The sequence below is a fragment of the Cygnus atratus genome, chromosome 2, assembly GCF_013377495.2.
Source record: "Cygnus atratus isolate AKBS03 ecotype Queensland, Australia chromosome 2, CAtr_DNAZoo_HiC_assembly, whole genome shotgun sequence".
Lineage (NCBI taxonomy): Eukaryota > Metazoa > Chordata > Aves > Anseriformes > Anatidae > Cygnus > Cygnus atratus.
The window spans coordinates 54,410,511-54,430,539 of record NC_066363.1 but is presented as its reverse complement, the minus strand read 5'-3'; the positions used below and the strand labels follow the sequence as shown (position 1 = coordinate 54,430,539).

Sequence of the window (20,029 nt, the reverse complement as noted above, 5' to 3'; positions counted from 1 at the left end):
TCAGCCCGTTATCAACATTATTCTCATACTAAATGAGAAACACAGCAGCATACCAGCTACTAGGAGGAAAATTAACTCTATCCTAGCCAAAACTAGGACACAGGACTGAACCTAGTACTGGCTCTGAGGGCTCTCCACTCATTACTGGACTTTGCATCACTGATCACTACTGTCTAGGCTCAGCCATTCAGTCAGGTTTTGATCCACCTCACTGTCTGGCCATCCATACCATATTTCAACAGCCCTTCTATGAGGATCCGGCAAAGAAAAGCATCAATAACCTTACTGAAGTCCAGGTAGACAATATCCACTGCTCTCTCCTCAACTGCCAGGACTGTAGAAGCTTATCGCATTGATCAAGTGTGACTTCCCCTTGCTGAACTCATGCTGACTATTCCTGATAATTTTCTTGTCCTTCATGTGCCTGGAAATGGTTTCCAGGATCAGCTGTTCTATTAACTTCCCAGGGATCAAGGTGAGGCTGACCAGCCTGTAGTTCCCTGAGTCCACCTTCCTGCCCTTACTGAAGACAGGAGTGACATTCGCTTTCCTCCAGTCCAGTCTGAATAAGTATTTCCTGAACTGATCTTCTTCCACCAAGGGAAACTTTCTTGCTCCAGCTTTTTCCCCTCATCTCTAGGACCTGAGATTCCTAAAGGCTCATCTTGCCAGTAAAGACTGAGGCAAAGAAGGCATTCCATCAGCCTTTTCCATGCCTTGTATAACCTGGTCCCTGTTTCATTCAGCAATGAACCCACATTTAGATTACTCTTCCTTTTGTCACCTATGTAATTCCAGAAGACCTCCTTCATCTTTAACATCCCTGACCAGATTCAATTTGATTTGTGTTTTAGCTTTCCTAACTGCATCCCTGGATGCCCGGACAATATTCCTGTGTTCCTCCTTGGAAAGGAGGAATGCCTGCTTCAACCCTCTGCGTGTTTCCTTTTTGTGTTTGAGTTTGGCCAGGAACAATTTCTTCATCTACATAGACATTTGTGCCTTACTTCCCCCATTTGTTGGGATGGACTGCTCTTGGGCCCCTCTTCCCTCCAGGGCCTTATCCCATGGGACTCTTCCCAGCAGATCCCTGAAGAGGCCAAAGTATACTCTCAAAGTCCAGAGTTGTGAGTTTGCTTTTCATCTTCGTCCCTGCCCTCAGGTTCCTGAACTCCACCAGTTCATTGTCACTGCAACCAAGGCTGCCTTTGACCTTCATATTCCCAATAAGGTTCTCCTTTGTTAGTAAGAATGAGGTCCAGAAGAGCAGAACAGTAGATAAGGACACTGACATGGCTTTTCTCAATTTGAGTCTTCCAGCTCTGGGCTATACGGACTCAAATCCACAGCAACCTGACAAACATTTTTTCTATTCCCACCCCAAAGGCCTTTCCCTTCAAAAGCATAGTTCTCTCCTGGTACACTGTTTCTAACAATAAACCTGATCAAGGGGGTCTTAATACAATTCCTCTACTAAGCAGGCTTCTTTCTAACAATACTAACGATTTCTGCTAAGATGAAAACAACTAAATCCTAAGAACTTTGGGACCAACCTCCAGAAGGAGGGAAGACATATTAAAGAAGTGCATACTCTGGAGCAGCAACTGCCACTCCTCTGATAAACAGTGCTGAACAAATGAGGTATTTTACATTTAATTGTTCATCTGCAAAATCTGTACCTTACTTCAGCATTGCATGTAGAAGGAAAAGCCCACATTCCTTCCACATTCAAGTCTCCCATCTCCTCCTCTATCCCTCAGAGAAATCCATTTAGAACTGGGAGGTGGTGCGAAAAGTGTAACTACACTTCAGATGAATAGACAAAAGCATCCTCTTACTAGGAGGTAAACCATGCATGCAGGAAGTAGAGAAACTGTTTAACATGTAACAACAACAGTTGAACAGACTAAATCAGTACAGGGAGTTAGGACCCCCTAACCCTCAACAGCTTACAGAAAGGACCTACTGGGCTTTCCCATTATTCACTTCTGCCTAAGGTCTTTCCCACAGGTACCCCATGGAGAAGAGGCAAGTACGTTCAATTCTACAAAAGAAGGTAGAAGAGTGAGGGAAAACAGCAGTTAGGAGTGGGCAACAACACCAGAGACAGCTGTGTCTCTAGTCTCTCCATCAGGATACAGATCTCTTCATCGTTACTCTGAGTGATTAGACTGAAGGACTAAGGATTACGCAGAGCAGAATGGAACTAGAAAAATTAAGAAAAAAACAGATGGCTGCTCTTGTGAATTTTAGCAAAGTAATGCAGAGAAAAACCTTCATGCCTCAGTGACTCTGGGTCACTTTCTCTTTCTCTGTTGGAGGCTGAATTCCAGAGGCATCTGTCACACACTGTGCACACATCAGTCACTCACATGCTCCTAAGTGCCTGCACAGGCATTGGCTTATTCTGGAACCTGCCTGCCTAACACAGTCATAAAAGCACATAATTATACACGTCCAGCTACATACTACAGCTCCCTCCTCTCAAAACAAAAAAAAAAAAAAACAAAAAACAGGGCACAGTATTGTACAAAGGAAAGAAATAAGTCAAGGTAACGATTATATTTAGTCCAGGGGGAATTCCAGAATCATGCATTCTTATAAACTTTAACATTAATATAAAACTAATTTCTTTCATACAACAAGAAACTAAACAGAGAACATCATATGTTACTCACCCCTGCACGAAATGCCTCGGCTATCAATTACTTGTTTGCAGATTCCACAAATTTTGAATTTCTTAAAGGACTTTTTTTTGAAGGTATGAGACCTTGATGCTGTTTCTTGAGGCTGAAAGCAAGGGGAATATAATGTCAGACTTCCCTCAGTTTTTCAGTAAATGAAACGTAGCAGTAGCATATCACTAGTAGTATAAAAGTAGTATCAAAGTGTGTTCTCCACTTCCTCTCTCTTACAAGCTTTCCGCTCTCAAGTGTGAGAAGCAACAATATGTGAGAAACCTATCACATACCAGTGCAAAGACACTGCAAGACATTTTATATCTTAACTCTCTATGACCATCTTCTACAAAGAAATGCAGAATAATCTCAATGAACAGCCTTCATGTAGATAAGACCTTAGGTCAGAAAAGTTGTATTGTTTCAGCTTAAACTGGTTAAAATTAAGGTAAGTGATGCACAATGCACATGGTGCAGTGGTTATCACGGTAACCAATGAAACTTACATTGGTGCAGGAGAGTTTGCACTTTTCATACAATAAATAAAACAAGAAGCATCTATGCAAGCTTGATTTCGGCACAGATTATTAACTTTAATTTTGCTTCTTTCCTACATAAGAAAAGTACACTAGCTTAAAATTACATCATTTACACAGTGTGTCAGAGTAACTGAAATATCATGTTAAAATATAATAATGAAATCTCTAACTGGAAAGAGAACAGCAAAAGTTAATGCCATATATGCTATCAGTGTTATGTGGCTTCTACTATCTAGGAAATATTTAGGTAACACATTAGAGGAGGCTACCAAAGTCTGAAACTGAGTCAGTACCTCCCCTGGAAGGGTGTAACAACCTTTAGTTTCATTGGCAGACTTCTAGAAAACAACATTAATTTTGGAACTGAAGCATTATTAACCTTCCTGGTTCTTTTCTTGCATTACGAAGTATCCTGGTAAATCAAAGGCATTAAGGCAGTACTTCATGGAATGGACATACCCACTGAGGAAAGTGTAACAGTAGTAATATAGTAACTATAGGACAAAACAAGTCCCACATTTAGAAATACCAGTGACATGTTTAAAAATAGAAATACATTTCCCCAGACTATGAAAATCCCCAAGTGATTCTTTATGTTTCTCATTTTCATTTCACATTTCATAGAATCATAGAATATATCAAATTGAAAGGGACCCAGAAGGATCATCAGGTCCAACTCCTGACTTCACAAAAGACCACCCAAAAAGAAAGAAAAACACGATGTCTGAAAGCATTCTCCAAATGTTTCTCAAATACCAGCACACTTGGTTCCATGACCACTTTCCTGGGGAGCCTATTCCAGTGCCTGACCACCCTCTTGGTGAAGAGCCTTTTCCTAATATCCAGCCTTAACGTCCACTGTTACAGCTTCATGCTGTTCCCTCAGATCTTATCACTAGTCACCAAAGAGAAGAGACCAGCACCTCCCTCTCTGCTCACTCTTGTGAGGAAGCTGTAGACAGTGATGAGGTCTCCCCTCAGTCTCCTCTTCTTTAAGCTGAAGAGCCCAAGTGACCTCAGCCACTCCTCATATGTCTTCCCCTCTAGACCCATCACCATCTTTGTAACCCTCCTTTGGACACTCTCTAATAGTTTTATATCCTTCTCATATTGTGGAGCCCAAAACTGCCCACAGTACTCAAGGTGAGGCCACAACAGTGCGGAGTCAAGTGGGACAATCATTTCCCTCGACAGGCTAGCTATGCTGTGTGCAATGCATCCTGAGATACAGCTGACCCTTTTCACTGCTGGAACACACTGCTGACTCATATTCAACTTGCCATCAACTAGCACCTCCGATTCACTTTCTGCAGTGCTACTCTCCAAACTCCCATCTCCACCTCAGTTCATATATCCAGGATTACCGAGTCCCAGGTGCAGAATCCAGCACTTGGGTTTGTTAAGTTTCATACAGTTGGTGAATATCCAGACCTTTCATTTCTTAAGATCTCTCTGCAAGGCCTCTCCATCCTCAGGGGAGAGTCAGCTCCTCCTCCTAATTTAGCATCATCTGTAAACTTAATTCCAGTCCTGCATCCAGATCATTTACAAAAAACATTGAAGAGAACTGGCCCTAAACTGAATGCTGGGGGACCCTACTAGTGACTGGCAACCAGCCTGATGTAACCTCATTTGCTATAATCCTTTGCACATTGCTATTCTTAAATTCAGTACTAAAAATGGGCTTGCATTCAACACTTCAACTGTACTAAGCTTTAGTAGCTTTAGTGTCCAGAACCAGAAAGGGATCTTCTCTGCACACAGGCAGGCCAGACCCCCACAATGCTGTTTCCATCCATACATCTAAAGGGAAAGATTTGGTATGGCGCAATGAGTTACATGGGATTTCTTTGTGGCTTTAACTAATATGGCCCTAGGCAAAAGGTTTAGCTGACTCTAAAAACCATCTACAACATAGCTGCTGGGCAGACAAAAGAACAGCCACAAAAACAATGTACCACAAGACCCAGGCACTTCTGCGTGCTGCCTCCACAGGGGCCTACCCCAAACTTCAAAAGAGCCCTAAGAAGCAGCAATAAGCCTTGAGTAGGCCTGGGTGCTCAGAAGCACACGTGCCCCAGAGCAGATTTTTGGCTCAGTCTCAAGCCACGCTCACCAGTAGGTACAAACAGTTAGTCTAATATTAACAATAGCTTCAGGAAATGTTGGTCCTAGCCACAGTGTAAAGCCAAGATAACTAACGTACTGTCATAAACACCAGGGTAGGAATTACTTAGACTGAAAGAATAAACTCAGGCTGGACTCTCAGGAAAATCTTTCTATCACTTAATTAGCAGAACTTATTGAGGGAAATAGCAGAAGAGTCCTTGTCCTCAGAGGCATTAGATGAAACATTTGAGAAATAAATTTGAATTGTAATTACAATGCATCATTAGATATTTCAATCACTAACCGCAGATGCTGGAGTCACAAATTCCCTCATATTCCCCATTTATAATCTTGCTGACATTTGCAATATGCTATGTCATACTGAATTGAAAGCTGTTGTCATAATTATAATTGATATTAAACCATAAATAAAAAGAACAGCTGAGCTCCAGCATTATGTAGGAACATACCTAATGGCAAACAAAATTTATTATTTTCAAAAAATTTGCCTTGATTTTTTTTTTCATTTGAAAATACACAGTATGTTTCTGAAAAGACTAAGATGTCTAGGAGGAAAAGTGTCATTACTGTCATGCACCCTAGAAGTTCAAGCATTATGCCCAAAGATCTAAGAGGCCCTCATCTCCACAGCTTCTTCTACACTAAGAATTATCAACACCATGATCTCCACCAATATCCAGCGTTGCTACAGCTTCTCTGCTTTATAAATATGGATACACATATAAAAGAATTCTCATTTTAGATTTTATCACCCTTCTTACTTCCAGAGTTCTACTTCTGCGTAAAGTTTACATGACAAGTCTGCAGCTCTCTCTGAAAGGGACAGTTCTGCACAGTTTGCAGTTATGAAGAAATTCATGGATAAGCTTTCCAGAAAGTTTATTCTACATCTAGACCTCCTTCTTCTTATTTCCTATCTCCCAAACACTTCTTTGCAAGCTTTGACACTTGCACTGTTCCAAAGCAAGACAAGTGTCACAAGAATACATTAAGTACCAGTTTCTGAGCAGTGAAGGTACGTCTTGACATAAATTGATCAGTTAGGCAACCTGACTGCTTCATTTATAACGTAAATAAATTAGTTTTCCTCTTTGGTGTTTTGGAAACACAGCTTTTGCATCTGAATTAGAAAATGTGGCTTCTTTGTCCCTTACTGTTTATTACGCTGTTGGATCTCCAAGGAGTTCAATTAAATAGTTCATTTATGAGATTCAGCACTCAGAGCTGTTTACACTAGAACTCTGCATAAAGTGCTACGAAACCGAGAAGAGCCGACCCCACGGTTTCTGTCATCACCTGGTACAGCTTCCACAGTTCTCCACTAAGAAAAATACCAAGGGGAAGAAATAAAAGAACCACACCAGAAAACAACCATCCAAGGGAAGTGAACAAGCAATACTCCTTTTTTCGCAAGACTCAATGCTGGAATCTGAATTGCATGTGACTGTTAGCGGCAAAAACTGGAAGAATATAGTGCAGAACCACAGGTTACAAACTTTGAATTTCTGCCTGAGAAAGAGACTGTAACTGCGGCTGGTCTCAATTGCTAGCATTATGAGATGTCTCTTTCAAAAGGAAAAACTCTTCTGCTTAACCACACAAGGAAATCAAATATTTTTGGCCATGCTCTGCTCTCTATGGCATACAGAAATCCAGTGAAGTTGAAAGTTTATCCCATACTTACATTAGCGTAACAGAGCAGACTGTGTAAAAATTTACATTGGCATCCTTAGCTATGATGACTTTCAAATGCTCAATACTGCGCATTTTCATTATGTAGCACCACACTGATCATCATCAGATTAAAAAAAAAAAGAAAAACACAGCAGGTCTCTCAGAGCTATGCACGACTCTTGAGACACTCTACATTTTAAGAAAAGAAAAGTAGTTTAAACAAAAGACCCTCTCCAGATTCTGACAAAGCCACTACTGACTAAAGTAATCTACTGTTTTGTTGGTGTTTTTTTTTTTGGTTGAATTTTGGTTTTCTCAAAACCAACACAGCAATTCCTCATTGACAGGGACTTAGCACTGGATGACAGGGACTTACTACATGGATGGATGATGTATTCACAATGTTATTCCCAAACACTGCACTACATCGTAGCAATTAATTATTCAGTGAAGAACAGAACCAACCAACATTTCTTTAACTCCAAGCATGTAGACTCCAATTGGTGATAATGGTTGATTCCTCAAGAATGTAGTCACAAGACCTAGATCTTTAGAGAATCAAACAGATATTGTAAAATTAAACCCGTTCAAGCCATCTTCAAGAAAAGGATATAGATACTTTTGCTCAATACAAAAAATAAATAAATAAAAACTACAACTTTTACAAGAATAGTTCCCTCCAAAGTTACCTAGGCAGTGACTAAACTATATTTATGAGGAAATACAATTTCACTTAAAAACTCTGATTATTTTTATTGAGAATTTTAAGTTCCAGGTGTTAGTCCACAGAGGAAAAAAAAGTCAAAATCTGTTTGTACATTACTTCTCTATCTCCAAAACTTCCAACAATCCATGCCACATATTCTAGCTAAGAGCAAATTACAAACAAAGCCCCATAAGCTTTCTCTATGTCAGACTCTACTGCTGAATTTTACATGGCCTATAAAAGCCCTCTTAGCACTGCACGCAATTATATAAAGCAAAGATTTATTTTTTTTATTCACTTCCTGCCTATGGTCAAGCTAATACAATTTCTTTTTCTGTGTCCTCTCTCTAAATAACTTACCAACCAGTACTGCAATTTCCTGGGATTCTCTTTGTGCACTCTTTTACTCTCCATGGTAGCTTTAAAACCATGGGCTAGTATAATGATTATTACTATTATTTTAAATACACAGAGGCAGGAGGAAGTTGGTAGCTGTGTATTAGAGGAATGGGTATTTCAAGTTGTTATTCCTCTGCAACTGTGACAGACACAGGTCCCTTGTTGCAGTAAACTTCCAGGCAGAGGCAACTTTAAAAAGCAACAATTAAAGCTCCAGAAGCACAGACTCCCTTTCAAGGGCTCTCCTTCCCTACCACCTTCTAGGGGCTAGGCAACCAAAAGAAACTTCAATTAAGGGATGACTGAAAGAGGTCTTTATGGAAAGGCTCAGCCCCAGTTACAAAACAAAGCCATATATATATATATATATACACACACACACACACACATTTTTCTTTAAGATAGCTCCTAAAATAAATCACATGACTACAAAAAAAAAAGAAACATAGAACAGCTGGCTGAGGGGAATGCCAGAGTACTCCTGCCTTGCAGCCCTTTCTATTAAGTTACATGTGACTACAGGGAAAAAAAAAAAAAAAAAACAGAACAGCTAGCTGAGGGGAATGCCAGAGTACTCATACCCTACAGCCTTTTTATTAAGTCACTCAGTTACTTTTGTCACCTTCCATTTCCTCCCCTCCCATGAATCCCTTACGTGAATTCTGTGCAGTTACTAAGCTTAGAGCTCCAGCTGAGAAATCAAATTTTAAAATCCCATCAATTTATCTGCAGTTCCCCTTAACTAACATTCCCTTAGTGAATACTTATGAGACAGGAAGTCACACTCCTCAGAATTTAACAGTTGGTATTACTAATACCTCAAAAGAGTTTACAGTTTTTCTTCCCCCCTTTGTGGTAAACAGCATTTTTAACTTCCTACTCCTAAAGCAATTTTCCACATTTGCTGCAGGTTTCTTTATCAGAATAACATTTAACAGTGCCTACCATGCATACAGGCCTAATAAGAACTTTTTGTTAACGATAAAATGTGACTACAGCAAGTTTTACTCAGAAAGGGCAGGATGAATAAACAATGAAGAGAAAAAAAAAACAGCAAAAACTATAACACATAAAGGAGCTACAGAGAATTTCATATAAGAGTAATTTCTTGGAGAACATACTATTGCTCCAAAAGTAGCACTGTACTTTAGCCAAATGACACTAAACGAACACAGTATCATACACATCGAAGTACATGCAAGTACCACCACTCTATCACTGGTATATAAGTTTTCCAGAGCCCATACTACATAGCAAGAATATGGGATAGTGGCCAAAAAAAAAAACACTAAAGAATTTTTACAGACTGAAATACTGCATTTCTATCTCGCCCACATTCAGAGATCACTTCTGTAGCGGTGGACATAGTATAGACACACACAGAAAATAAAATGTACACAAATAGCTAGTCATACTACTGTCACTACCATCTACTATTAGCAAGTAACTTCAGGGGACTGCAAAGAAAGTATTTGTTCAACACTGCATTTACACCCTATTTCTTCAAGGTATTTAATTAAAAAAAAAAAAGAGACAGAAGTAGCCTAAGCTAGAAAAGAGATCTGAGTTAAAATAACGCAGCCTGAGCTGGCAATATTCCTCCTAGTATCATCTGCTCGACTCCATCTGAGTCACAAGTCTTATTATGAAGACACATGGAGATGCTGACAAGGGAAAAAAATGTCTCATTGAATCAGCTGAGTTCATTGTCAGTTCATGTCAAGAGGGGAAAAATATCCTATGATTTGGTGTTACAAAATTGTCTTACTGTATGAGCATAAGTGGCAAAACTATAACAGGAAGTTACAGAAAAATATCATTGCTCCCTCCCCCCTCCCGTTACAATGCTTGGTGCTATCATTTTAGCAGCAGAAATCTTTTGTCTGAGAAATTACAAAGGCATCAGGTGTCTTTATTGTAATAAAATGAAATTCTGCCTAGATACCATGATTTAGATACACTTTTCCAAAATAAAACTAAAAAGGAAGTTTTTGTTCAAATGAGATTAGAGTACTCATGTAGATTCGAAGAAAGGTGACAGATGTGCAAAGTACCTGCACTCAATGATTACTCAACACATCAACAGCCAGCTTTAGAAAATATGGCTTTAAACATAAGGTATGCCTTACTGGGTCAGCACAACATCCATGTTACCTACCAAGCACTTCATTGCTGTGTCAAAGGGAGACAACATTCAAACACAGCAAGACAGCCCGGCCTGATTTATGTTCCCCTCACTGTACCAGAGACATTGGAAGGTTCATCCCCACCCAGTCCTCCTACATACATTAACAGATACTGGTTTCCACTAGAGCAGAAAGGGATATGGTGTTGGCCGTATGTTCAATAGGAGTCAGCAGTGTGCTCTGGCAGCCAAGAGGGCAAACCACATTCTGGGGTGCATTAAACACAGCATAGCCAGCCAGTCAAAGGAGACGATTCTCCCAATATATTCAGTGTTGGTGTGGCCTCTCTTTGAATACTGTGTGTAGTTCTGGGCTCCACAATATAAAAAAAGATATTTAGATACTTGAAAGCATCCAGAGAAAGGCAACAAAGCTGACAAACGGGCTGGAAGGCATGTCCTATGAGGAGAGGTTAAGGTTGTCTAGTTTGGAGGAAAGGAGACTAAGTGGCAACCTCACGGCTCCCCACAACTTCCTGCAGAGCAGAAATGGAGAGGAAAGTGCCCAATCTCTTCTACCTGGTAACCAATGACAGGAAGTGTGTGAATGGCAGAAAGCTGAGCCAGAGGATGTTCAGACTGGATATAAGGAAACATTTCTTTATTGTGAGGGTGGTCAAAGTGGAACAGGTTTCCTAGAGAGGTGGTTGATGCCCCATAGTTGTCAATGTTCAAGAGGCAGCTGGATAATGCCCTTACTTACACTTCTGGTTAGCCCTGAAATGGTCTGGCAGTTGGACTTGATCTTTGTAGGTCCCTTCCCACTAAACTACTCTAATTCCACTACTTCTGTCAAATCTTTGAACACGCTGGTACGTTCTGCCCCTACAACTTCAATGGCAGGAAGCTCCAGGAAGTCATACTCCTTGTTGTCTAAAGTACCTTCATTTGACTATTTTAAAGCAAACTCCCACTAGTTCTAACAAGCGACAGTTTCTGCATGGTGGGATTGTACGACTAGTTCTGCATTCAACTTACCTAACATGTTTATGTTTCCGTAAAACATTGATCATATTCCCCAAAAACTTTGCTTTTCGAATTGAAGAATCCCAGTCCTTTCCTTTCTACCTCTTCACAAAAATCAGCTGCTATATCCCCTCGAACATTTTCGTCACCCCTTTCCATACATCCTCTCCTTCTACCATAAATGTTTGTATAGGCAGGAACGAGATATATAATGTTCAGTTTAAAGTTTGCAATTAAAAAAAAGAGGATAGATTTGCTCCACATTTTGTTCAACTAATGTACCCTAGCACATGCGTCTCTAGATCTAGATTTTCATGCTTCTGTTTCTAGCTGCCAGAAAAGACACTGATCATTAGCTGAATGAGAAATTGTACTGGCTCTTGTACGCAAAACAAAGCTCTTTTACTTACAGCTCTGAACTAAAATGTTAAAACCTGAACAGACACAAAATAGCACAAGACGCCATAGAGAAGCAATAGCACAAGAAGAGTTTGTCATTGGACTCTGGAATAGGGGACTGCAGCCTTAACAGCTGTATCAAGTGAGGAGTATGGAGCTGTGACTAAAGAAAAGAACAACTTCACTGCTCTAAAAAGAGACAGGACCTATGCCACCTGCATTTAAGTACAATTCCTTCATAACACATACATTTCCATTTGTCATTTGTAGACAGTACACATTACAAAACGCACTGGCCCAAAACAGGATCATATCTGCAAGACAGCTCTTCTTCATTCCCATTACCCCTTCCTCCCTCTTCACCTGCCCACCTTGGAGGGGGCCCTTCATCTAGATCATCAATTACATGTGCTCCTTCCAAAGCTTTAAATTCTTAAGACAAAGCCATATCAGATACTTCAGCTTTCTTTGAAAGATACTTTCCACTGGAAAGCAGAAGGAACAGGAGAAAAAAACATTTGGACACGACAGATCATCAAATAATTCTCTCCCCCCACTAGCTACCTCAAAAATTCAACACAACATTGCAGTATGTTTTCATGTTTGCTGTCTTCCCAGGCAGTCTCAAGTCATTCCCCTTATGACCTGGCTGAGATTCCAGTCCAGCAGACAATAGGCCAAGGTCTGCCTAGAGGTGGGTGACAACTGTTGAAGAAAAACAGCACACAAGCAGGTTTTAATGTATTCCTGTTGGTAGCCCCAAAACTCCTTTCAGGAGGACATAGGCAGAGCAGTACACCTGCTGGAGAAAGGAAACAAAAAGTTGTCTTTCTGTCCCCAGATCTTCACTGCTCTCCTTGATCCAGCTATCCCTTAGGAATCAGCCACCTGTATAGAGCAGAAGTTCATTCCCTCTCCTGCCAGCAGGAACAAAAGGGGCCCTCGGTCACTCTTCATTGTTAGTGTAAAACAGCTGCAGATCTCACATTTTTCCATGTCATCAGCTCTTCATATTTTTTGTTTCAACACCTTCATTTCTTCAGTGCACATGAATCTCTACTAGTGGAAAACACATTAGGAGAAAGATGGAAAGTCCATTAAGATAACTGTTACTCCAGACACTGGAAAACTTGTTGTTTTCATCCTCGTCTCACTTGCAAACTGACACTTTGTTCTGTGTGGGAATATACTGTAAAAAGGAAATGCCTAAAAGCAGCAAAGGACTATGTAATGTACATAGTGAAAGTTCAGTGTTTGTCAATGGCTCTTATTCTTTTCTCGGTTAAATGAATTGGCCTTGACAACCCTGATGCTACAACAATCTTTGCATAATAAAAGCAAAAAAAAAAAAAAAAGATATTTGAAAGATATAAGAAAGATATTTGAAGACTAAATCGACTTTTTTAAATAACAGGGAAAAAGGCAATTTTTGAATATACCTGGTTCATCTTCATTTCACAAAAAAAAAAAGCATTGAAGGACATTAACAAAAAGTTCAAAAGGCGTGAGGTGTCTATCCCTGAAAAGCTGACAATTAAAATTTTGTTCTTTTAAATTATCTTCACCTCAAAGACCTAATCAAACCTCTTCCAACTGAATATGGATTCTTGCAGGCACATAAAAACATTAAGCACAGAAAGTACATGCTTCCACACATACTCCCTCCATCTCAATAGTCCTTACCAGATCTGTTTACAACAGCAGCAAATGTACAAAGGTCTGCAGCAATGCAATAAGCCAAACTCACCCATGACACAATGCACTTAGTTATAAGGCCAAATACTGAAGAGCTACCAATAGCTGTCTTATAATAAACAATTAATGGTGTGATAAAGAACCAAATACTAACAACAACAAAAAGCAAATAAGAAAGTTACCAAAACCTGCAGAAAGTGAAGAAATAGAGAACAGCAGCAACAGAACAGGTCAGAACCAGGCTAGAGCAAGGACAGACAGCAGCAGTTGCGCACCAGAGTAATGAACAGGAAGAACAACTGAGATGGATGGGAGTGCACATCAGTAAATCAACCACTGAGAAACTGAAAAAATATTATTAATAGCAATACAGTAAATTACTTGAGCAATTTCATATAGGCTAGATGTGTTACACAACTTGGTCTTTCCATTTTACCCTCAAACTCCTGCTTCAGGAAGGCATGCTACATTAATACATAATTTGGCACTCTAGTGGTACTCGTGCAGGTACTGGCTAACATTACACAGAGGTAAGCAAACTAATAGTTTGCACACCTTGTATGTGTGGGCATTTATCAGCTGCTGTACTAAGGAAGCATGCACACTGAAAGTATATGTATCATGGAAGTATCAATCATCAGTCAAAATCTGCCTTTCTAATATTTTCCTATCCAGCAAACCTGCCATTTAGTTGTCATTCCAGTCATCTACTTGAGAAGAGATGAACTAACGGTTGAGCGATACCCAGCACTACAAGAGAGTCTCTTAGAACTTGAGAACACTCAGCACAGGCAGTTTCTGGTACAATCATCAACTTCTCTCATGTGCCAAGAAATCCAACCCAGACGTTGGCAGTCTGAGCCAGATCCCAAGCTCCACCTCTTTCTTCTCTCTAGTTCTTCAGCAGCACAGAGAGGATGTCACTAAGCAGCAACAGCCCAGAGGTACAGCTCTCCAAAGAGCAGGAAAACCCACTGCAGAGCTACTGGCTGGTTCTGGGCCAACACCTCCCACACTGCAGACCAGTGTATTTTAACCAGGAGCAAGAGGCCAAGGGGAGACAGCAAAATAAACATCTCTTGCTAACACTGTTTTGTACTTCTCCTGGTGTTCCTGTGTGGTCTTGTCAGATGAATCTATGGGAACAAGCTGATGAAAAGAGCTTTACCTGAAACCTGCAGATTTTGTATACCTTCTATTTACTTTCTTTTGATATTACGAGATTAGTTGTACCCACCACCCTGAACATGCATCTCTCAAAATGTTTGAGAAGTGATAACAGTACATTAAATCAAAAAGTCTTTATCATAGTCCCCTATTACTATTAGCAAGAGGCAATACTGTACAGAGTCTATGCTCAATTAAGCCCTAACAAGTTAAAAAGAACTTTAACGGAGCAAAGGCTAGTACTAGGTAGGTTTGTATTTTCTGAAATACACTGAACAGTTCTGAAAATACTGAAAATACCTAACATCCCTCCCATTTTGGTATGGGTATCAGTATTATGGAAAACTGATTGTTGAGGCTTTAGTAGGGGAACAAGAGCAGACATGCCTAGCACAAGATGCAGCAACACTTTGCCATACAGTAAAAGAGAAAGCACCAGCCTTGTCAGATTCAAGTTTGGCCTTTATTTGAGAGAGAATCTCACGGTAAATGTGATAAAGTATATAATGTTCAGCCCACATATATGCTGTGATGTTTGGCCTGCAGATTTGAGAACAGTAAATAAATTCAACAGCAAAACATACCATGTTACACTAAAAGAATGCACCCACAGCAGACTATTCATGATAATTCTATCTACTTCTGCTGACTTGCAGATTTGCATACCTAAAATTTCTGATTGTGTTACCATTACCTCTGCCTTATCATTGTAACCATTTTCAAAATCAATCCAGTTACAGCATGGATAACACTTTTGTCTGTCACAATGGTCTCCACCTTTCCAATTGGCTTTTCCCACTCAAATATTAACCCATAGTCAGAACACAAAAATAACTTGTCTTCACACATGACACCGATTCTGCTCACTGACTAGCAGAGTGCTACTAGCTGGGATCTCTGTTTTCTCCCACCCAGCCAGGAAAAGATTTGATGCTACTGGCCCAAGTAGCGTCATCTTTGATGTCACATGAATGAACCAGGATAACGTAAAATTACTTAAGCGCAAGGATCACATCCAGCTACAAGATTCTAAAGCTCTTGTGAAAATGGAAACCAAATACAATAGACATTTACAAAGCTATTATACAGTGCCTGCTCTGTAGCTGATTAACTTGCTCACTCATCCAAGAATAAATATTTAAACCATTATGTTGAGAAAAACAGTTACATAAAACACAATTGTTACCTAACTCAGACCTGTTCCTTTCTTGTAGCCCAAAATAACTACTCACTTTCAATTTCCAAATAACTGTCCTAGTAATCTCCCTGGTGCTCTAACTGGGATCATAAAGAAAATCTCACTAAACTATATCACAGAATCACAGAACAGCCCAGGATGGAAGGGAACCGAAACACCCTGTCCAATCACATCTTGAAAACATCCAGTTATGGGGGGGGGGGGGGGGGGGGGGGCACACATAAATTGTAAAACTGTTGTAGCCCTTTCCCTCTCCTTTACAGGGAGTGTACAAGTTCCAAATTTTCCACAAGCATACAAAATTTTGTTGACCAAACAACAGTCAGAACATGTTCTCAAGAGCAAAAGCATACACAAGAGAAAGACAACATGAGAGAGAAATGCCTCTTGGTAACTTTCTTTCAGCAAAAATTTATAATCCCTTATTTTTGCCATCCAAACAACCCTGATGCCTCCAACCATAAAGAGGGGCCTACTGCCTGTATGCTTGTTTTTATTCGTTCATTTTCATTACACACCAGGCTTTAAGGCGGTACAATTGTTTACAGTCTGCAACCCTCAGCAGCAGAGAAACCACAAGGAATTCACAGATGTGATTACCTTCTTCCAAGTTAAAAGCATTACTTCAGAAACATCAGCATATAAATATAGGCAGAAGTGCTGAGGAATGAACATATCTTGGTTTGACCACCAGCCAACTCTCCAGATGAACTGTTGTCAGCCTGGCTTAAACAAAGGGTTGCTTTAATTAGTCAAATATTACTAACTGACAGGGCAAATTCCAAAAATACTTCACTACAATTAGAAATCTCCCCCTTCCCCCCCCCCATTAAAACAATTTTTAAATAGCATTTAACCTCTACATAGCTACATGGGTATGCTTTAAGTATACCCACTTCTCTTTTGTCTGTCAAACAACAGTTACGTATAACTATAAAAATATTTCCCGAAGCACCTGGAAACGCTTCGCGATATTTTATACGATAATCATGGCAACGTTTCATTTCAGCCCTGTTCTGCTTCAGGTCCCACTGGGACTGAAGTTCTTCCAGTCTGTTTCTGCATCTAGTTTAACACAAGACTGGAGGGGGGAGAGAGCAGGGCAGAGGGGGCAGGCAAAGGAAAGCAAAACACAGAGCAACTGCTCAAACCAGTTTTCAGTTCACGTTAAGTTCAACTCACACCTTACTACTATACTATATTTACTGCAGTTTTCACCTTCCTCTAGCTGCAATTATTTTTCCATCTTTTGACTTTCTACAAACTGTTCAGTTATTCTTTGACCACCTTAGACTGAAAAACAGGTCTGTTTAGCAACCTAACAGGCCATAGGTCAGCATACATCCAGGAGACTCCACCCTGTCCCCACACAGTCCCTTACTCATTATTCACATATAGTGCGCAGCCACCACCATGTTGTGTTTATGCATGATAAAACCTTGAACTGTAGAAGTCAAGATCAGCCCTGTCTAATTTACTGCTAACAGAACAGTTAACAAAACATCAGTACCGGGACCAGATCCTTTTAAACAAAGGAATGTTGTCATTCTGCAAATAAACAGAAAACAGAGTTCAGTAATTTTTTTTCTTAGAGGAAGCAATAAAATCCTTAAAAGCTAAACCAAACCAAACCCTGGAACTGAGCAACCTGAACTACCATACTGCAAATACCCAAGTATTACAAATGAATCTTTTCCATGCAAAACATACACATATACATAAGATACTAACTGTTTAAGACTTGTACAACAAACACAAATGCCCTTTTTGGTCTTACTGCTCACTTGTGTTGAACTATATGACAGAATCAAATCCTAATCTCAGTTCATGGATGTTTACATTCAGGGAACGTCTCATATAAACTAAGAACTCCCCTGTGACCATATTCAGTCACAGAGAGAGTTAAATACAGCTATGTGCTGACAAAGAGGCAGAGTAACAGAAAACTTAAATTTTATGCAAAACGTCATGACATTCCAATTAGTCTGAAGAAATCTAGATGCAAGTACAGATGGATCAGTGTCCGTTTCTTAAAGAACCATAGCTCAAATAAGAGCTTTGTATCCATGCTTGCAACCTATATTTTTCCTGCATTCTCTCCACCCAGTCTGGAACTCCAGTTCAGCAGACAGAGAGAAATGTCTTCCTGGAGGCAAGAATGAACAATCTCTCCCCAATTACAGAGCCATGTGTGGGCTATGAGCAATTTTCCAAACATAAAAGGAAAGAGAGAGTTTGCTATGTATATTAACAAGCTAAAACAAGCCAACCTGCAGATGTAAGGGATCAAAGTGTCTATTTGAGTCACCTCAGAATTAATCCCCTGCAAGAATGTCCACCACTACCCCCGGCTACACTCCCCCTTTCTTCCCTCCCAGAAGGAAGATCGAAGAATACATCCAGCTCTTTCAGATGAATACAATACTCCACAGAACACACATGCCCTTCTTTTCTCTTAAAAAGATTATGTTCTTTCCCCTCCCCACTCCAGTCCACACCACGCACATGCAGATAGCTAAGATACATAGAATCATAGAATCATAGAATATCCTGAGTTGGAAGGGACCCATAAGGATCATCAAGTCCAACTCCTGGCACCACACAGGTCTACCCAAAAGTTTAGACCATGTGAATAAGTGCACAGTCCAATCGCTTCTTAAATTCAGACAGGCTTGGTGCAGTGACTACTTCACTGGGGAGCCTGTTCCAGTGTGCAACCACCCTCTCAGTGAAGAACCTCTTCCTGATGTCCAGCCTAAACCTCCCCTGCCTCATCTTAACACCGTTCCCGCGGGTCCTATCACTGGTGATTACGGAGAATAGGTCAGCGCCTGCCTCTCCACTCCCCCTCGCGAGGACATTGTAGACTGCGATGAGGTCCCCCCTCATCAGTTTTATTCCCATTGTCTATCAAGCACAATACCATGTTTTATTTAAAAGGTTCATGAAAAAGGTTTCACTGCAGGTTCAGGTCGAGAATAGCACCTGTGTCACACAGATATGAACGTCTTTGAAAAACATTAAGGCAGCAAAAGCAATATTCATTATCTGCAATACAAATGTTTTGAAGCAAATTTCCACTAGGAAACAGGAAAAAGTGATTGTGAGAAGTTAAAAACATTAGAAGAAGCAAATACAAGCATTGTAACAGGCAGTTCGTAGTGTACTTCAAGAATATCATTCAAATTTGAGCTAAAATTTCAAATTTGAGTCGACTTTATTTTAGACAATACTTCAGTTAAGTATCAAAAGGGCATCTGTGATATCAAACTCTTCTACATCTTTCTCTTATGCAAGCTGAAAACTCAAACTATCCTGATTTGGAGGCCTGAAAAAGATCCCCATTTTATGGAAAAGAAGGCCCACATTCTTCTAAAAAAGCCTTAAGAATCTCAGTGTTAACATAAATGGTCCAGTTTTCTTCATACAGAAGCATCAGAATTCCTTTTTTTTTTTTTTTGCAAGAAGTAATAGAAACATTAAAAAGCATTTCTTTACTGTGTGAGTGACAGAGCACTGGAACAGACTGCCCAGAGAAGTTGTAGAGTTTTCCTCCTTGGAGATCTTCAAAAGCCATCTGGACGTGGCACTAGGCAACCTGCTCTAGACAGCCCTGCTTGAGCAGCAAGGTTGGATCAGTTGAGCTCCAGAGGTCCCTTCCAACCTTAACCATTCTGTCATTCCGGAAATAGGAAACCTAGTGGACAACCGGTTTGCAAAAGGCTTTAAGAGTGACATTAATACTGCCGAATCTCACATCAGAGTACTGACTAGACAAAGGAGTCAATGCTACTGGGAGCTTACAAGCAAATCTATCATATTAACCATATTCTGCACACCAGACCCACTATACTAAAGAGTGTGTGATTTGGGAAATTGCCACTTACAAAACGATGAGGCTTCACTCATAAGCAACACCAGTTGCTCCAGCAGCTCATGAAACAACATCGCAAGCTGTGCCAGGCAGTGTTAACAGAATGGAAGTAAATGGTAACAGGAGCTTTAATTTCAAATCCCACCTGTAAAATCCATCATCCATGGGCTTTGAAGTTCTCTCATTTCATTTCCACTCACAAGTTTGGCACTGACTCCTTTGCAGAGAGACTATACACAATCACATAAAAAGGAGACAAAAACCACTTCATCTCTCCATTTTAAGACTGTCATATATAGTAGCTCTAGATACCCCTTTTTCATCCAGAACACAGATAAAAGCAAAAGCATAAGGACTATAATTCTCCTTAGGCTGCTCAACAAAACAGAAGAAGAATACTTCATAGAAAGTTCAAGCTC

General features: G+C 40.1%; 1 protein-coding gene across 6 annotated transcripts in view; it reads right to left on the bottom strand.

Annotated features, from left to right (window-relative positions):
- The window catches only part of TNS3 (tensin 3), a 255,871-nt gene that overhangs the window by 184,616 nt on the left and 51,226 nt on the right, over positions 1–20,029 (bottom strand). For 3 of the 6 annotated variants that reach the window (XM_035549809.2, XM_035549804.2, XM_035549805.2), the window contains exon 2: positions 2,679–2,790. The exons of 2 other annotated variants lie outside the window; for them this stretch is intronic. In XM_035549809.2, the coding sequence (XP_035405702.1) occupies positions 2,679–2,790 (112 nt within the window). Of the gene's footprint in view, positions 1–2,678; positions 2,791–16,336; positions 16,373–20,029 lie in introns of those variants that run through there. One more of the 6 variants, XM_035549807.2, reaches the window with a different exon arrangement.